The sequence below is a fragment of the Thunnus thynnus genome, chromosome 15 (assembly GCF_963924715.1).
Source record: "Thunnus thynnus chromosome 15, fThuThy2.1, whole genome shotgun sequence".
Lineage (NCBI taxonomy): Eukaryota > Metazoa > Chordata > Actinopteri > Scombriformes > Scombridae > Thunnus > Thunnus thynnus.
The window spans coordinates 22,958,034-22,975,779 of NC_089531.1; the positions used below are offsets into that span (position 1 = coordinate 22,958,034).

Genomic DNA, 17,746 nt, shown 5'->3' on the forward strand with positions numbered 1-17,746 from the left:
AAACACCATCTTTGGGTAACTTTTTAATGTTTCCAGCTGACTCTTCAAAACGAGAACTCTGTAAAAGGGGTGTTAAGTATGTCTGCATACATACACTGTGCTAAAAGACTTGACATGTCCCAAAAAGTGAACATCTTCACCAGTTGATGATCCATGTAGAAAACATGGAAATAACAAAACAGACTTTTTATTGTTTGGCAGATTATCTAACTTTGTATTTTCAAACAGTATGTTGTCACTTGTTATGTTAGTTATTTAAAAAAAGCTTCTAGGATGAGGATTAACCAATGTGTTTGCCAAATGTAACGTTAGCTAGAGTTGCTGAAACATAAATTTGCCAAATTCATTAAAAAGAACAAGATAGCTACTAATGTTACACTAAACCCTGATAGCATCCAATACTGACTTCCACACAGTGGGAAAATATTACACACACATCGCAATCTGTTTCTCAATACTCTCACACGAGAACATGAGTGTACATTCAGGAGTGGTTGCATAACAAGTCACTGTGTTGTCTCAGTGGCAGGAAAGATGGACAGATGGAAGAAGGGAAACTTCACTACTGTTGGAATGAAAGAAAGGAGAGTAGGTAAAGTTGAGAATAAAGGTGGAGAGACAATAAAAAATGCTAAATTAAGGATAATAGAGTAGCTTTTGGTGTCTAGTGACAGAAATATGCCCAGTTGTTCATGAAATCTTACTTTGAAGTCTTTTAAAGTGCTTGGAAAATGTTCAATTTGAGTGACAAACTCCATCTGCTGAAAAAAAGATAGTGTGATGCAATCGAGAGCTCCAGAACAGCTACTGAATGGACCTTGGGGTGAGATTGTTTTGTCTACTTTTAAATAGTGTTTGTTTGTGTTTTAAAGAGAGCCTTTGTGTTAATCTGGAAGGAGTGTTGCTCAAAATGAGAGACACATGACCCTCACTCACTTAATTGTGTTGCTCGCTCTCATACGCACACACCCACACACACCCACACACACACACACACACACACACACACACAAATAAATGCCAACTTATCGCTCTGAGCATCTCTATCTGTCTCTGTCTTTCTCTCACCATCATTTCGCCATCCTTCGGCTACCTATCATCCTGTCTTCTCTCTGTACAATCTGTGTGTGTGTGTGTGTGTGTGTGTGTGTGTGTGTGTGTGTCAAAAGGAAAGATAGAGAGCAGTGAAGCCAAAGGAGGGGTGGTGCTGGATAATGTGTGCAAATTTGTCAGGAGCATCCTGTTCTCTGTAACAAGTACACAGCGCTCTTCTGTCTCCTCTTATGTCTGTTCATCTTTTCTCTCACTTCTCCTCTCCAACTATCTTGATCTTTCTAAAAAATCCCTTAAAAAATCTTCTTACTTGTTCATTTGCTCTCCATCTCCTTCATTCACCCATCCGTCCGTCCAGCCCTTGCTTGGCTGACAGTGGTGTCGTGCAGAGAAGCTGTGAATAATTTATCAGGTTGGGTTGTTCTGCCCTGCCCTGCTCCCCAATTTTGCCTTGCCACCATGCTGAAGAACATTTGGTGAAGTACACGCAACCCACACACGCACTGCCACCAAGGATATGATCAATCCAAGAAGGGTTGAATTAAGGGCAACTGGACTCGGTTGTAGCTATTTTTAGACGTTTCATCTCTCATCCAAGGGGCTTTAGTTCTGACTGACTGGTGGGGAGTCCCAGGTATTTAACCTCCGTTGGGTCGTTATCAAGGTCGTTGATACCGTTTGGTTTGTTAGCGTTCCTAGCTGTTGTAGAGTCGTTGGAGTCAGCTGAGTCCAAGTGTGAATGATTGTTAAATCTCCTGGGAAGGGATGAAAGGATGATGTTTAACAACCATTCACATATGGCCTCAGGTAACAGCTCCAACATGTGGCTACTCACGTGACAGTTCAAACCATTGTCATTTACATTTAAAACGTTTTTGACCCTTTCCGCCCCCATCTTTCCTCCTCCACCATTGTCCCAACTATCCTTGCCTCACAAAGGTTCTAGTCAGTAAGATGCCATCATCATTTTCACTGAGGGGAAAAATCAGCTCACGAGTAAAGTCAGGAGTGACTTCATTCATCCATTCTTTCAAGCTGTAAAAATAATACTTCAGCGTCAGTCTCAATACCTGGCTGGCTTCTCATGATTATAGGCTATATTTTCCTGCTGAATTATTGAACAATAGAGTGCTTCACCAAGCTGTTTTTTTTACCCAAAACAAGGCTTAACCCAACCAGAAGTTTCAGCCTACTGGTCAAAGTGTTTTGGAAGTTCTCAACGCAAAAAGGTTTCATAAAGTTTTCCTGGCAACTCCAGGCTGATTCACTTTCTTAGTGACACACATACTTTGAATGGTTGATGGCAGACTACACACAGATGCTGTACAGAAGACAAGGTCATAGAGGTGTATTACATGAAAAACGATGGGCGATACTAATATTTTGCCACCTGAATCCTGTCGTAATCCGGTGTCGTAAACAAAATAAATGACACAAGGTTCAGATCAAAGTTTAATTTCTGTTTCTTTGCTGCCAAAATATATTGTATTGGCATGGCCTAGAATTCATGCTGTACCATGTACAATACATACCACAGTGGTTCGAACCCATAGGTGGACTGACATTACCATATATTACCTCTTGCTTTTGTTATGTTTTAGTACAGTAAATGCACCAATTCCACATTTGTGAACCTCTCTTTAACCTTTTGACCAGTGATCCTCAATTGGTTAGGGCAATGTGGCACTGTTGTTCCCCCAGGTTTAAACACGACATAGACAATCCAACAGGAATGGTATAGGGAAAGTCATTACTTACCTTGACCACAAGTTCAAAGTTTTAGAATCTCCCAGATTTCAACAATGAGCGCCCGTCACCTTCAACCAGTTTCTTTTTTTCATCCCTTGAAACATTTAAAATGTCACATCTTAATGTAGATCTTCACCAGTTTTTCTCGAACAAGGTGTGAACCAGTTAGACGATAACCTCTATCAGCTGCAAAACCCTCCAGTGGTTTGCCTTTGGATGTCTTTAACAGTAGATTATTAACTCTGCAAGCATGACTACATTGCAGCTCCAACGACTCAGCAAAGACGAGGAGAGTAACAAAAGTTCAAACCACAGTGACTCCTACATTATGCAGGAGCTACAAATGTACTGAAAGCTGAACGTAGCGAGTCATCTTTCTTTTCAGTCACTTCACATGTTGAGCCAGTCAGTTCATAGGGATGTAAACACATCTCAGTGGTGTGCCATACCACCAAACCGTTCCACCAAGCTGCGCAGTGCTATGACTACACACTACCAACATAACTGACATAATGATAGAATGATACTACAATAGAAACAAACGTTATAAGCAGAACAGATGTGCCCTTTGAAACAGTTCTTGCTGTTCTCTTAAAGGTTTCATTTTTCTCAAGTTCGTTGTCATGGTGTATCCTCCCAGAGAAGAATCCTTTCTCCTTCATCTACTGTACTACTGTAGAGACAAGTTTACAGACAAAACTCTAATCTTTCAAAAAACAAAAATGTGAAGACACAAATGTAAATGTGTCAATCCTCACTTAACTCCACTACTGTAACAGAACTAAACTTTTGATCAGGAAGGATTTGTAAACCTGGAAAGAAACATGGACAAAGCAAGATTAGGCGTTTTTAAAGGCCTCTAGAAAGAGAAGCCCTGCTTTAGAAGTGTTCTGCATCTGGAGACATCTCTTGGCAACACTCCCCTGCTGACTCTCTGCATGTGTACGTACGTGTGTGAGAATGAAAATCATGACGGACTATTACACCCAGCTGTCACATTCCGAGAAGGAGCCCCCTCGCTGGGTGATGTAAAATGGACAGAGGAGTTGTGTATTATTTGTAGAGTAATTTTCACGTGGACACCGGGCAGCACCCCTCACTGCTTCCTCCTCAACCTCACCACTAGCATAGATTCCAATCTCCTGCCATATTTGTTTTATTAAAGGTGGGTTTTTTTTCAGTGTTGCCCAGGGTTTTAGGCTTTCTAGGACAAAGAACTTTGATTGAACTCCCATTGTTAGAGCGCATAATTGTAGACTGTGAGGTAATTGCCGTAACAATGAACATCTACTATGATTGTAAGGTACCTTCCTGTAAAGCATTTATTTCTTATGATTGTTTTCACTCCCTTGATGTGATAATTTCCCTTTTTGCTCTGTGTTGACTGGTTCCTTTGTGTGCCCCTCAGGTGTACCAGGGTCTAGACATCATAACTAATAAGGTGACAGCTGAGGAGTGCGCCCAGTGCAGACATCACATGATCAGCTTCGTGGACCCGTTGGTAAGCAGCTACACGGTGGTGGACTTCAGGAACAAAGCCCTGGCTCTAATATCCTTTCCTGGAAACGCGCGGAAGCAGAAGGAACAATGTTTTCTGTAACACCTCCCTCCACACGTTGCCATCACCTCTGTCACATCTCCCGCCTTGATTATTAAGTGGTAACTACAGGGAAAGAATTCAGTCGATTTGACTTTTACTAATTGGTCTGAGGGGGTGTGTGTGTGTGTAGAAGACAATCTGTTATGTCCTCCTTTTGTCAATGTGTCTTTCACTGCAGATGTTGCACTGAAAATGAGAGGAGAGAGAGAGAGATCACTGGATGGTATTTATAGTGGAGCCTGTGTCACACACACACACATACTCTAGGCAGTCACACCCTCTCGCAGACACCGGCCATCACACAGATGTGGAGAGAGGAGGCAATAACTAGAGACGGTATTAATAGATCAGGAAGACACACACACACACACTCTTCTCTCACACACACACACTCTCACCAGTGCGGCGAGGGGATGCGGTAGCTCCAAGAATAGGCTCAGTGCAGCTCGAGCCTGCTGGTGGGAAGAGGGAAAAGTGGAAAAGAGATGAATACAGATTAGAAGGGATAGAAGCAGTGTGGAAGATTTGAAACTGTAACGGAGGAAGGAGAGACAACGGAGGGGAAAGAGGAGGGTGTGTGTGTGTGTGTGTGTGTGTGTTAGTTGGAGAAGGCTGACATGCTTGAGAAGTTCAAAGACGCAGGCGGGGGACCTAATGACGCATCATCAGCTATCAATCCTTCACTCAATATGCCATTCACATAAACTCCCTCCGTCTAAACCCCTCCCCTTTTATTGCTTTGTTTTCCAGCCGTCTTTCTGTTTTCTCTCCCTTGATTTTTTTTTTTTTCTTGCTGCTTGTCAGCGATCATTCTCACTCTTTCCCATCTCCTTTCCTCAGCAAACACGGCGATGCAGCCCTCACTGATTTGTGCGTGTGTGTGTGTGTGTGTGTGTGTGTGTGAGAGAGAGAGAGAGAGAGAGAGAGAGAGGAGGTGACTGACGACGGCTGATAGGCCTTTATCTTGTTTGAGTGGTTATTAAATTATCCCTGTGTAGAGAAGGTGGGCGAGTTGAGGGAGGGAGGAGGAGGAGGGAAGGGAAAGGTGCAAGATGAGAGAAGATGCGACAGAAAAAAGAGAGGGAGAGGAAATAAGGTGTGGCACGCAAGCGCTGTCGGTGTGACCAGTAAGGTTTGACTGCTCTTCAAAAAAAAAAAAAAAAAAATTTCAATATTGATATTGTGTTTGAAATAAAATGCCAGTATTGACTCTGTGACTGCAGCTATTAATTAATAATGAATCAATGAATTATTTGGTATGTAAAATGTTAGAAAATGCTTAAGTTGACATATTCAGATTGCTTGTTCGTCCAAACAACAGTCCAGAATCTTAAGTGATGAAATTTACTGTGATAGAAGTCAAAGAGAAGCAGTACATCTTCACATTTGGGAGGCAGGAATTTCTTTTTTTGGCTTTGAAGGTGAGATGAAAAGCCTTCTGTCATAGAGACAGTGAGAAACAATGAATTGCGCAAATAGTTGGTTGGCTGATGTTGTGTGACAAATGGGGGGGAAAAAAAGCGAGTTTGAGAGAGAAGTTCAAACTCTGCCTAGTTTCTCACTTCTTCACACCTGGATAATTGCAGTGAGGTTGCAAAAATTGTCTGACCAAACACCCGTAATTCCAGCGTGAGAAACGTGTGGGAGGGAGGGGTTCAGACACTGTTACACGATCCGACAAGCACTTCATCTGAAGCGCGCTGAGACCTCAAGGTTGAGTATTTGACCTTATACACACAGTTCTATTAAATGTCCACAGTAGGAGTGTATCATCCTATCAGCCACACAGCACTCAGTTACTGTAAATGCTGACAAGAAAAAGTAAACCATGGAGAGTCAATACTGAGCTTAATACCTCCTCTTTATAAAGTGACAGTCTAATATTTACCTTAAGTGGTATTGTTGTTCTTGTTTATGAAGTATTCTGTTGAGGCTTTTAGTTTCATGGGCTACAAACTGTGTTGAGGCATGTAATCACAGTCCCAGCATGCTGAAATATTGCCAATTTCCTGCATTGACTTTGCCTGTTTTGACCCTTGTTCGCTGTTTGCAGCACTTCTGTCACTAGATGTTAGTTGATTTTTAGCCTTTTTTTAAATGTATTTTTCAAGGTAGATATTTAGAAAAAAACGTACTTCCACTGAGGTGGAAACTGCTGATTCAAAGCTGTATTTATTTTAAAATCAGGCTAAAGTAATGCTTGCAGAAGTGTCCTTTTCTATTTGTCTGTTGAAATGAATTTTAGTTTTTATTTTAACTCTTTCTCTGAGATAGAAAGACTCTGACATTAAAGAGGCATAAAGTAAAAGGGATGCAGTGACAGATAACAGATTGAACACAAACTTTGAATGCCGTTTACTGAGCCCAAAGGTGATTTCATAATCATTTTAATTGTAGCGCATTTGTGTAAAAGCTGTAAAAAACCCTCCAAAAAACAGGTAAAGTCACACTGAAATTGTTCATGTACCTCAAATGTGCACAGATCTGTTTCTTTTCCTTAACAAACACCGACATAGATGACATGCACAGCAGAAACAAACTGCCAATCATTGTTGGAGGAACAAACTATTATATTGAGTCCCTGCTGTGGAGAGTTCTGGTTGATACAGCGGTAAGTACAAGAACAGCACAACTCAAACACAACCTCCCTTTGACCTATGTGCCTCTCTTAACACATCGTCTGTTTACTTCACTCATGCACTACTTACCACTAAATAAGCACCACTTAAGGCCACGCTGTTTACTGCTTTCAGTGCTTAGGATTATTGTAGTGTTAAAAAATGGGACTTTTTTTCATTTTATCATTTGCCAAGATGTGACTTCTGAGGGCTGTATCTTCATGCTGCGTTTTAATTCCGTGGAAACACTAAAATGCCTGAGGTGCATTTTCTGATTTTGTTTCTTCTTATATTTCTGTCCCAATGCACTGTTGTAACAGTATGTAATAATATCTTAAGCTTTTGGAGGTAGGAACTTTACAAGGAGTATTTGAAGGCAGAATTTTCTCAACTCTAAAACTTTAAATGAAATGTCTCACAACAGGAGAACAATGAGTCGGGGGACGGAGGAGATGCGGCTCAGAACAGAAAGCTGGAACTGGAGAAACTTGGAGGAGCTGAGTTACATAAACGCCTGATGGAGGTGGACCCAAAAATGGCTGCCATGTTGCACCCCAATGACAAACGCAAGATTGCCAGGTGATATGGCTAGTAATGTCTTTATTAGTGCTCGTTTAATTAGATATCACATTTTGTCAGCTTTTTGTGTATTTCGAGATGAATTCACAGTTTTAAAATCACCCCCATTTGACATTGTTGTCTTTATCCATCAAAACTAAATTACCAATCAAAATTTCACAACCATGTGGCTACGCTAACAGTCAACTGTGCTTTGTGTAGCTAATATGTTGCTTTTGCTAGTTAGTTGGAGCTAATAGCAAAAGAAACACTTGCAACATTAGTAACAAAAGCAGCTTTGATTTTTTTGAAATGTGTAGCAATACATTGTGTCACCTAATTGGCATGAAACAGTCAAGGTGTTTAGCAGCTAAGCTAGCCAACTGGCATCATACTCATGTGTGTGATGCAACTGAATTTTGAAATGTATCTTATCAGCAATCTCACTGCTCTCTACTCACTTGGAGTATGTGTTCAAAAACAAAAACAGCTACAATTTCTTTCATTTGTCTGTTTTACATTTAATTAGAAACATGATTCTCTGTTATTTAAGTAACTTAAAACATTGTACTTGTAATAGTGTAATACTGCTACTGGTAATATTTTATGCTAGCACTTCTACTTAAAGTCCCCCTCCAGTCAAAAATGTGTTTTTCTTCTTGTTACTTCAGTTGGATGTTGGAGCTTCACTGTATCAGATGACGTATGTGCAAAGTTTGACACTTAAAGGCTGTTTTCACATTCATCTGCTGAAGGGGGAAAGTTTCTCTGTGCTCAGAAAAGAAATGACTGGTTGCTCTATAGAATCAAACGTAGATCAAAAATGTGACGGATGCGTTCGGAAAACAGGGAAAAATGGGGTGCTTCAAACAAGAAGACAATCCAGGCACTCCGAATCTAAGAAAATGCAACAGAGAGGAAGGAAGTATTAAAAATCCTTTATTGTAGCAGCTAAATCATGAAAAAAAACATGTTTCGACCACTGTAGGTCTTCATCAGGGCTTTAAAACAGACAATATGAGTGTGGCCTCACATATATAGTAGCAACAGCCAATAAGAGGCAATCACATGACCCAGAGAATAACATGACAGGTGAAACAAATTGAAAATAATGAAAAAAATGAAAAAAGCATGAGTTGAAATCACACCATATATTTTTTTTTACATCGGCTGTGAGAAAAAGTAGAGCCTATACAGAATTTTTTTTCTTTGTGCTCATTAATATTATTATAATATTTTTGAGTTTTCTCTTGTTTTGTTTGAGGTCTTGAAGGGCTAATGCTTTGTCTGACAGTCACAGCCTCCACCCAACCCACGCTGACGGGATGAGTGTCTGTTTACACACATACGCGTGCACACACACACACACACACACGCGACTTGATGAGTAGCAGTCAGCGCACTCTGGTCTTTTGTGTGAGCAGGTTAGGTTACCCTGCTCTTCTAGATGACAGGAGACGACAGGAATCATCTTTTCTTCATAACCTCAGAGTGCAGTCAGGCACGGCTAAAGAGTCGGGTTTTGGATTTGAATCTCGACCTCTCGAGAGTTTGTTTAGCTCAGGCTGAATTCAGACTGTGTCCTGGTGAGAAAATTGTTGATTTCAAGCTGTTTCACTTTGTATCTTGTGTTGCTCATGGTTGTTTTTTAACTGTTGGGATTTGTTGTTGCGGGTGTGGTAATCATCTTGTTCCATAACATTCAGATTGCTCTCAAACTAGACTTTCAATTTGTAGCACAGAGGAGCGTTGAAGGTTTTTATTTACATTGGATTTAGTGGATGTTTAACGAATCTGATCTCATTTTACCTATTGAGGCCTTACATTGAGGGACTGGGATATAAATCTATAGCATACTGTAGAAAATCATTTGTTTGGTTGGTTGGTTGTACACCAGAGTTTTATTTAACCACAACATCTCTGCTTGTGCAATTGTCCTCTACAGGAGCCTGCAAATCCACGAGGAGACGGGCGTCCCCCACAGTCGCTGGCTGGAGGAGCAGAGAGAGCTGGAGGGAAGCACTAAGCTCGGGGGGCCGCTGAGGTACCCAGACCCCTGCATCCTCTGGCTGCACACTGATGTGGATGGTAAGGAAGGAGAATCGTATGGATTTCCATTTTACTCTAAATTGCTATTTGTTAAAACAACACAACTTGCGTGAAATAACAATTTAGGTCTTATTTCGCTGTTGCACTTGTTATAGCTGTCCTGGACAAGCGGTTGGATGCTCGTGTTGATGAGATGTTGTCTGCTGGACTGATAGAGGAGCTCAGAGATTTCCATGTCCGCTTCAATCAGCAGAAAGTCCAGGATGGCAGGTAAGGACGTGAGCAGGAGAAAAGGTTCAAACCCCTGAATGCATACACTCAGTAACCTGACGTTCATCCTGAATTCATATTGTTGTAGTGCTGCCAAGTGTTGTCATTGTTTCAGATTTTATCTTTAAAAATTTTGTTTTCTTGCAAGATTTTACAACCTTGATTGCCAGTCATGTCAGATGAAATGTTATATGATGGTAGGATTACATTAATAGGATCATTTGTTAACTCTCATGGGGGGGGATGTTGTATTATCCTCCCCTCATTAAGCCAAGAAATACTGGAATGCTACATGTAGCTTCTGTCTCAAGCAATTATTTTTTTCCCCTTTTTCACTGCAAAGCCAATCAAAATTCACCTCATTGAATACAGATTTTGAGTATATTTTGATGTATTTTATACTCATGAGGACTGTTTCCTTTGTCCCTGTAGTCATTACTGTGCAGCGTTACGAGGTGGTCTGAGGGTTCAGTGTCCGTGCAACAAGTTCAAGATCCCATTCTCATCCTCCTAGCTAAATTAATGATCCAGACATTCAGTCTGGGTCCACAGTTAACGCCTCTCTTTCTCGTAACCAGGGTGACAGGAGTCGGGTAAACTCGGCCAAGCAGCTATCCAGTTATTTATTTCCTCTTCCCAGTCTGACAGGTCACTCTGTACGCGGTCGTTTCCCAAAGGCCTGCAAGACCAATTTAGAAACAGCCCACACTGTTGCTAGTTCACTTCGGATGAGACTGATATTTCTTTAAGATGTCTCTAGATTATTAATAAATGCAGAGACAAGCCCTCTCCATATGACATAAGCACTATCAAGGGATTGCAGTAATTGGTGCTTTTTACTCAGTGCTGCAGAATTTTATGCCACATTGAATGGATATCCTGGTGGTCCTAGAGCAAATTACTTAGTATGGTGTCTGTTTTAATATGATTTTTCACACAAATGTGAACTTATCCCCGACATTCCCTTAATAGCTATCATATGACCAGTACTTAACTGGACCTACATCCCTCTTTTAGTGGTACGGATCCATTGTTTCATTGTCTATGAGTGGTTTTGTGCGTTGGTGTTTCTGGGTTACTACGATCCAGAGGCATGGCCATTTTGTCCATTTCTCAATGTGCTTTAAAATCCAACAAAACCCTCCTCTGCTGATTATCGTGGCCCTTTTCTCTGATACTTTCATGTGATCCTCTGAATCTGCCGTGTCTGGAATTTCAAAGATTTTAAGAGTGAGACTATTGAAACTGGTTTTTATAAGGGACGGTGCTTAAGTACAATTCTTCATCGTACTTCTGCCAAAACTAAAATACTCTTCCTAGTGTGAATGCCAAAATGAGCAGAAATCTTGTCAATGATAGGGTAAAGAAACCTTCTGCCTTATTTTGGTGTGGGCTGTGATTTGTCATGAATGACAGTTTGGATTCATTTTGCTCAGTTATTAAAATCCACATTAACTCCACACATTTGGTCGAACTTCTCCGGTCACACAGTTATAGATTTTGTTGTTGTCTTGTACTTGTTTCCATGTGTGTAAGCCACACCCTTACTTCTCAACTTACCAAATGCTACGCAACAATATTGACCTTCAAACATTATATATGAGTTTGTGGTTATGGATAGACTGGCAGGATAAAATATACGTGTTACATATACTGATAATGATATAGGAGTCAAATGTGTTCTACTGTAACATTTGTCATTATTTGCTACAATTCAAATTATATTTACTTTCCCTGTGCTGTAATGTTCAAGCACTTTGTGTGCAGCGCAGAGGAGAATTTGTAGGTTAAAGGATCTCTGCGATTGTCCTTGAATTACCTCTCGCAGTCGAGATGGAAAATGTCATGATTGACATTTCCACTTAGAAGCACACACCAATTGATTCTGCAAAGCTTCATTTTTTTTTTTTACCTTTAACAACAAGCATTTTCTTGGGCAGGAACAAATGCTCCATTATCTCCACCAGATTTAGTTACAGCAGCTACCTACTCACCATATGGTGCAATACAAGAAATAAATGGCATCAGATTGTAGTAGCAGACTTACTTTTTTCTTCTTTTTTTACGGATCGCAGTGATATGGTATTTTTAAGTACGGGACCTCATTATTAATCAAATGTGTCCTGTTTAAAATAAGACTTTTGTATGTACTGAAAGATATATAAATGTGTATGTGGGCTTCACTGCCAGCTGAAACAGTCATGTGAACACATTCTGCTGTGTGGGTCTCTTGGCAGCAGATATTGATATTGTATGTGTGTGATGGGGTGTGGCTGCGGGGAGTTGATGCATTGGTGGAACGGTGCCCAGGAAGCTGCCAATTCCCTTCTTTCGTCCCTCCTTTCTTTTATCACCCCATCACCCCATCCCTGCTTCTCAGCCGGCAGCCTCCTCTCTCTCTCTCTCTCTCTCTCTCTCTCTCTCTCTCTCTCTCTTTCCCTCCATCTCTGCCACTATTGCCCTCTCAGCAATCTGATCACCCAAGCACTTTACTCCCCCCACCCCACCTCTCTCTGTCTGTCTTTCTCTCCTTTACCCTCGTGTCTCCATCCCCGGCTGGCTGCTGTGGCCAGACATCAAGGTCAAATCTCTCCCTCCCTCCCTCCCTCCCTCCCTCTCTCTCTTCCTCTGTCTTTCTTTTTCTCCCTCCATTGACTCTACATTTCCTGTGCTCTGTTGCTATTCTCAAATTTCTGTCTCTGCACGTCTAGCCAGATTTATTTTTGTTATTTCCTCTCCTTGTTTCTGTTACAAGTGTTTAAGTAACAAACCGCAAATAGTTTTATTATAATGTTTTTGTTCTACAATATATTTAAAAAGAGAATTCAAGTGCTATACAAAGAGACAAAATTGACAGCAGGAACAATGAACTCAAGGTAAAAAGTAAATCAGAGAAGACAAAAAACAAAAAGCTCTGATGTCTTTTTAAAAGAAGTGTTTTTCAAAAAAATAGAATACAGGTCTTCTGCAAAAATTGTGTCTCTTCCATTTCTGTTTTTCGTTGGGTCCAAATAGGTTTTCTTGCGTATTTGTTCACCTGATTATGAATAAAAAATCATATTTAAAATTTCTTTATATAATATCAACAAAATCATCAGTGCACACTAATATTATCTGAAGAAGTTTTAAATAGCATGAACATTTTGATATTTTCTTAGGCTTATAGCAACATGGTAGAAAGCTCCATAAAACTGCAGTTAAATAGTACTTTTTGTATTTGTTAAAAAAATATGAACACATTATTCAGATATAAATAGATAATGTGCTCTGAACAAATATAGACAACATCTGAAGTTTGGCAGTAATATTCTTGAGTGTCATTTTTACCTCTGTTATTGAAGTGTGCCACATGCACAGTGTGATCACCAAGAGAGCTTTCTGTAGTTTTGTCGATAGCTTTCTCTTTTTTTTCACAGATGCTTTATTCTCATCAGGACCGCCTCCCATTTCATATTCAACCATTTTTAAAAGAAATTATGTAATATGACCGATAATGGCTCAATGTATTATTATGCCTTGTTTTTTTTTTTCAATAGCTTTCTCATTTTCTAAATCATAGATACCTCAGACCAACTTTACATTCATCTGGGCTTCCTCCCATTATATACACAATATCCAGAGGGTTTCAAACAGGGTTTTTGTGAAATAAACAGATACAGATGGTAACTTTGCGTTACCCTAGTATTTCTGTACAGTGTACACAGTATTACATGATACAGTAATGGTGTATTCAGGCCAAATGCAAAGCAAATTTTCGCTTTATTCCATTTAAACAGCTGCAGACTTGATATGGAGTGTGGTAGAAGGGAAACTGCCACCACACCTGACCTCTACTATTTTTGCAATCACTCCAAATTCTCAAAAGGTTCAGGTCATTTAAACTTGACACGCATACCAATGGTGGAGCTATCACAAAAATCTGAAAGTTACTGCGTGGGCTTGAACAGGCAGCTCCTCTCAAACTGGGCTGATATGGTCTGATATTGACAGAAATGTTCTCTCTCTGCTGTCTGGTGAGGTAACCAGCAGGCTTCTGCCCCAACCTGATGTCACTGTGGTCAAGCTACTGAGTTCCAGCACCCGTGGGTACCTCTGCCAGTGCCATTCAGTTTTTTAATGTCATTCTGTCAATCTGTCCCCCGAAGGGCCTCACATCTGCTCAGACTGATATTCTTTGTTCAGGGAGGGAAGGAGGGATGGAGGAGGAGGAGAAGGTGAAATTACTCACCACCGGGTGTCTCGAAATGTCAAGCGGGAGATGGAAACTTTATTGTATTGATGGATAATATTTCCTTTCCTTTCCCTTCCTGTCCTTTCTTTTCCTTTCCTCTCCTCTCCTCTCCTCTCAGTCAGGACTATCAACATGGGATTTTCCAGTCGATTGGGTTTAAGGAGTTTCATGAGTACCTGACCGCTCCTGAAAGCAGCACCCAGCAGGAGAAAGACATGCTCCGAGACAAAGGTCAGAGAAACACCCGATCAAAGTCACAGAGATGGATTTCGATGCACCGGTTGACCAATCAACCACAAGAATCTATTTAAAGATTTTTTTTTTTTTTTGGCCTACCCTTCATCTATAACAGCCTCCTTTTAACTTTCTTCAGGTATAGAAGCTTTGAAGATCGCTACGAGGCGTTACGCCAGGAAACAGAATAAATGGGTCCGTAACCGCTTCCTTAAACGTAAGTACTCTTCACTCACCTCATTCAAGATGTTTGTGTGTTTGTGTCTGTATAATTGTGTGTGTGTGTGTGAGTGTTGGTCCACATTCCAGTTCCTCAGCAATCAGCACTCTCTTTAACAAGATGAGATTCATGCACTCCATTAGACCCACAATAAGCCTCTCAGCCACCGCATTGTGTTGTTTATCCAGGGTACAGAGTGTAGTGTAGTATAGTGTAGTGTGTGTGTGTGTTTGTATTCATTTATGTGAGCACAGCAGATTTGGGGTGATGTCACTTTCAAAGCCATCATTACGTGAATGATTGATCTGTACAATCTCCCAACAAGTTTAAATTTACATTTTCACTTGACAATGGAGCTGTTCGTGTTTTGTTTGATCCTAGAGAGCCATTCTGTATAAAGCATCTAAGGCCGCTTTAATCTTCACATACCTTTTTATTAAAGTTCAACATTTTGGGAAATACACTTATCCGCTTTCTTGGCGAGAGTTAGATGAGAAGATTGATACCACTCTCCAGACAGAGAGTGGTATCAATCTTCTCATCTAACTCTCGCCAAGAAAGCAAATCCAAAAATGTCAAACTTGTCCTCTAGTGGTTCAATTTTCAGTTAGACAAATTTCCACACTCGAAATGGCATACTGGTTTAAAAAACATCTGTACTTGTCCTTAAAAATAAATGAGCATTTGTTAGTGCTATATATTTAAGTTTTGGATATCAGATTAATTTATTCACTGGCACAAAATTGGATTTTCTGCTGCGTGTGTGAGCTGCTGTGACGTTACAGAGGGGACAATGTTTCAAAATCTATCCCTGGTTTACACCTGCAGCTTGGACCCCTGAATGCTTTTTTTCTATCTATAAGTCCCCTGTGGCACCAAATGCATAGTGATGAACTATAGCGGTCAGAGTGGCTGGCACTGCAGAATGGACAAATATACCCACCACAGCCAAAACCAGCCCAGATTTGGCAGGTGGTGATTTCCCACCCTGGTCGCAACTCATGGAAGTCAAACGTGTTTTAAAATGTGTATAAAGGCTGAGTGTGTTCCTGTGTCCCAAACGGAAACCTGGCCTCTGTGTCCCACCAGCAGCATGCCCTGCAGTAACCCAGCCGCCTAATCCTGTTAGGCCCAAGTGGCTTAGGCCACGCCAGGCCCTAAACCTCAATACCCCTCTTTCTGACCGCCTGCCTGCCCGCTGCACACACCATATGGTCTTCATCACACACGCGTGTGTGTATGCGTATCTGTGGGCTTTTAAACGTGCAGTATCTGTCTGAAATTGTCCATAACCTCGCTTTGCTTTGACTCGGTTCAGAACAATTTGCAATATCGGTCCTCACAGTGCAGGTTGCAGCAGATGAGATCAACTCTTTTAAGTGTTAAAAGTCTGAAACTTTGTATTTCATTGCTGACACATCTCTCGCCCAGGGCACTATGAAAGTGTCAGTCTTTCGGTCATAAAGGGAAATTCTGATATTTGTCAACCTAGCTATTATTCTCAGAATTGTATCTGTTTTTTTATGGCTACTGGCCAGGATGATCTATTTTACTTATCTCCTCTGTTGTAGAGATTGGGGAAAGGCGTACTCTGGCGAGAGCAACATCAATCGGAGCAAAAAGAACAAGCCTGTTACAGCTTTCCAAAGAACTTCAGTTTAACAGAAATCTTCTCAAACACTCAATTGTCTCTGAGATTAAAAGTGACCACAAGGAGTAGAAAATCCCTGCAGCTGCTGTAGTGAACTATAGAGCAGGGACTACAAGTCTTTAGGATGATTTCTGTTAGATCTGACTCTCTTTTTTTGGAGAGCTGTAGGAGGCTCATGCTCCTTTCCTTTGATGTTATTCATGCCCGAGTGTGTATCTCACATCTCTACGAGCGAGTAAAATGTTATTGTAATAACACATAAACCGAGCTGACGGGAATCACACAGTCCCACATGTTGATATCTACTCCACCCCTGGCCACGGTCTCACTAATCCAAGTTCTTGCTCTTTAATCCCGTTCATCCCACCTTACTGTCCTGCATCGTCTCTCCTCACCTCCCCCCTCTTGCTGTGACTGCTGACCTCTTTTCTGTTTCGTCTGAGCCCCGCACGCACACACACACACACACACACAGATACTGGCAGGCCTCAGCTGAGTAGGCTAATCTCTTGAAGCATTACAGAGCTGCCGGGAATTTGCCCCGACCACACAAACTCGAGCAACAGGGTCAGCGGGGGCTACACGGACCAACCCAAGCATATAGAGACTAGTGGGTCAAAGGGAAAGACGAACATAGAATGACAGCCGGCCTCAGCCAGGCAGACACAATGAAGTAGGTTAGAGAAGCTGGAAAATGACCTGAATGTTGACCGTACGTGTAAATATATAGCGAGAGGCAGAATCACATGCTTCAAAGGCACAAGTTCAACCCAGTTTTACAGTTCAACATTTAGCAGGCCGTGTTATGTGGAGACACTGTCAGCGAGTGAGCAGGTGGGCGTTCAGTATCTTAAATACTGTTCAGTAAGGTACGTGATTCTTGATCGACTCAGCTTTGGTTGCTGTGGGGATTTAAACAGGAGGTCACCCAGCTCAAATTAAATTAAGCTTAATTTATCTTGCCTTTAAGCGCGTCTGTATGTGGGAGTACGCATATAGGATATGTGTGAGTGTGTCTGTGTGGTTATAGGGGAATGTTTAATTAGTGGACTTAATTACCTATAAAGAAAAATGGTAATTTGAGGTTATATTAATGTTAATAAGTGCCAACGTTTATGCAGAAAGCCCCAACGCCCTTGGAGTTTTTGTTTTTTCTAATACCTCAGAGACCTGCATGCACACACACACACTCCACCTGTAACCAGGATACGCAGGTGTAGTTTGACAGAGGCCTCGTGAGTGTTAAGTAACAGGGGTGTAGGTATCTTACAGTCCCAAGAGTGAGTGAGTGAGTGAGTGAGTGAGTACAGGATGGATGAAGGAAGACGCACAGAGCGAAAGAGAGGAACGACACATGGGTAGCTTGGTGTATAGAGAGTGGAGGTAATCTGATCCAGCTGGGGCAACAGCTGTGGGGCGAGTTTACACCCTTGTCTTCTAGGGAGTGAGCAGCTTTCATATACGTAGACACACATACACACACACACACACACACATACGAATGCCAAGCTGG

At 41.3% G+C, this 17,746-nt stretch overlaps 1 protein-coding gene across 2 annotated transcripts in view; it reads left to right on the forward strand.

The window, feature by feature from the left end:
- trit1 (tRNA isopentenyltransferase 1) overlaps positions 1–17,746 on the forward strand; it is a 36,793-nt gene that overhangs the window by 12,425 nt on the left and 6,622 nt on the right. For both annotated transcript variants that reach the window (XM_067611399.1, XM_067611398.1), the window contains exons 2-8: positions 4,211–4,351; positions 6,915–7,013; positions 7,445–7,599; positions 9,524–9,666; positions 9,783–9,897; positions 14,247–14,359; positions 14,502–14,579. In XM_067611399.1, the coding sequence (XP_067467500.1) occupies positions 4,211–4,351; positions 6,915–7,013; positions 7,445–7,599; positions 9,524–9,666; positions 9,783–9,897; positions 14,247–14,359; positions 14,502–14,579 (844 nt within the window). The remainder of the gene's footprint in view (positions 1–4,210; positions 4,352–6,914; positions 7,014–7,444; positions 7,600–9,523; positions 9,667–9,782; positions 9,898–14,246; positions 14,360–14,501; positions 14,580–17,746) is intronic.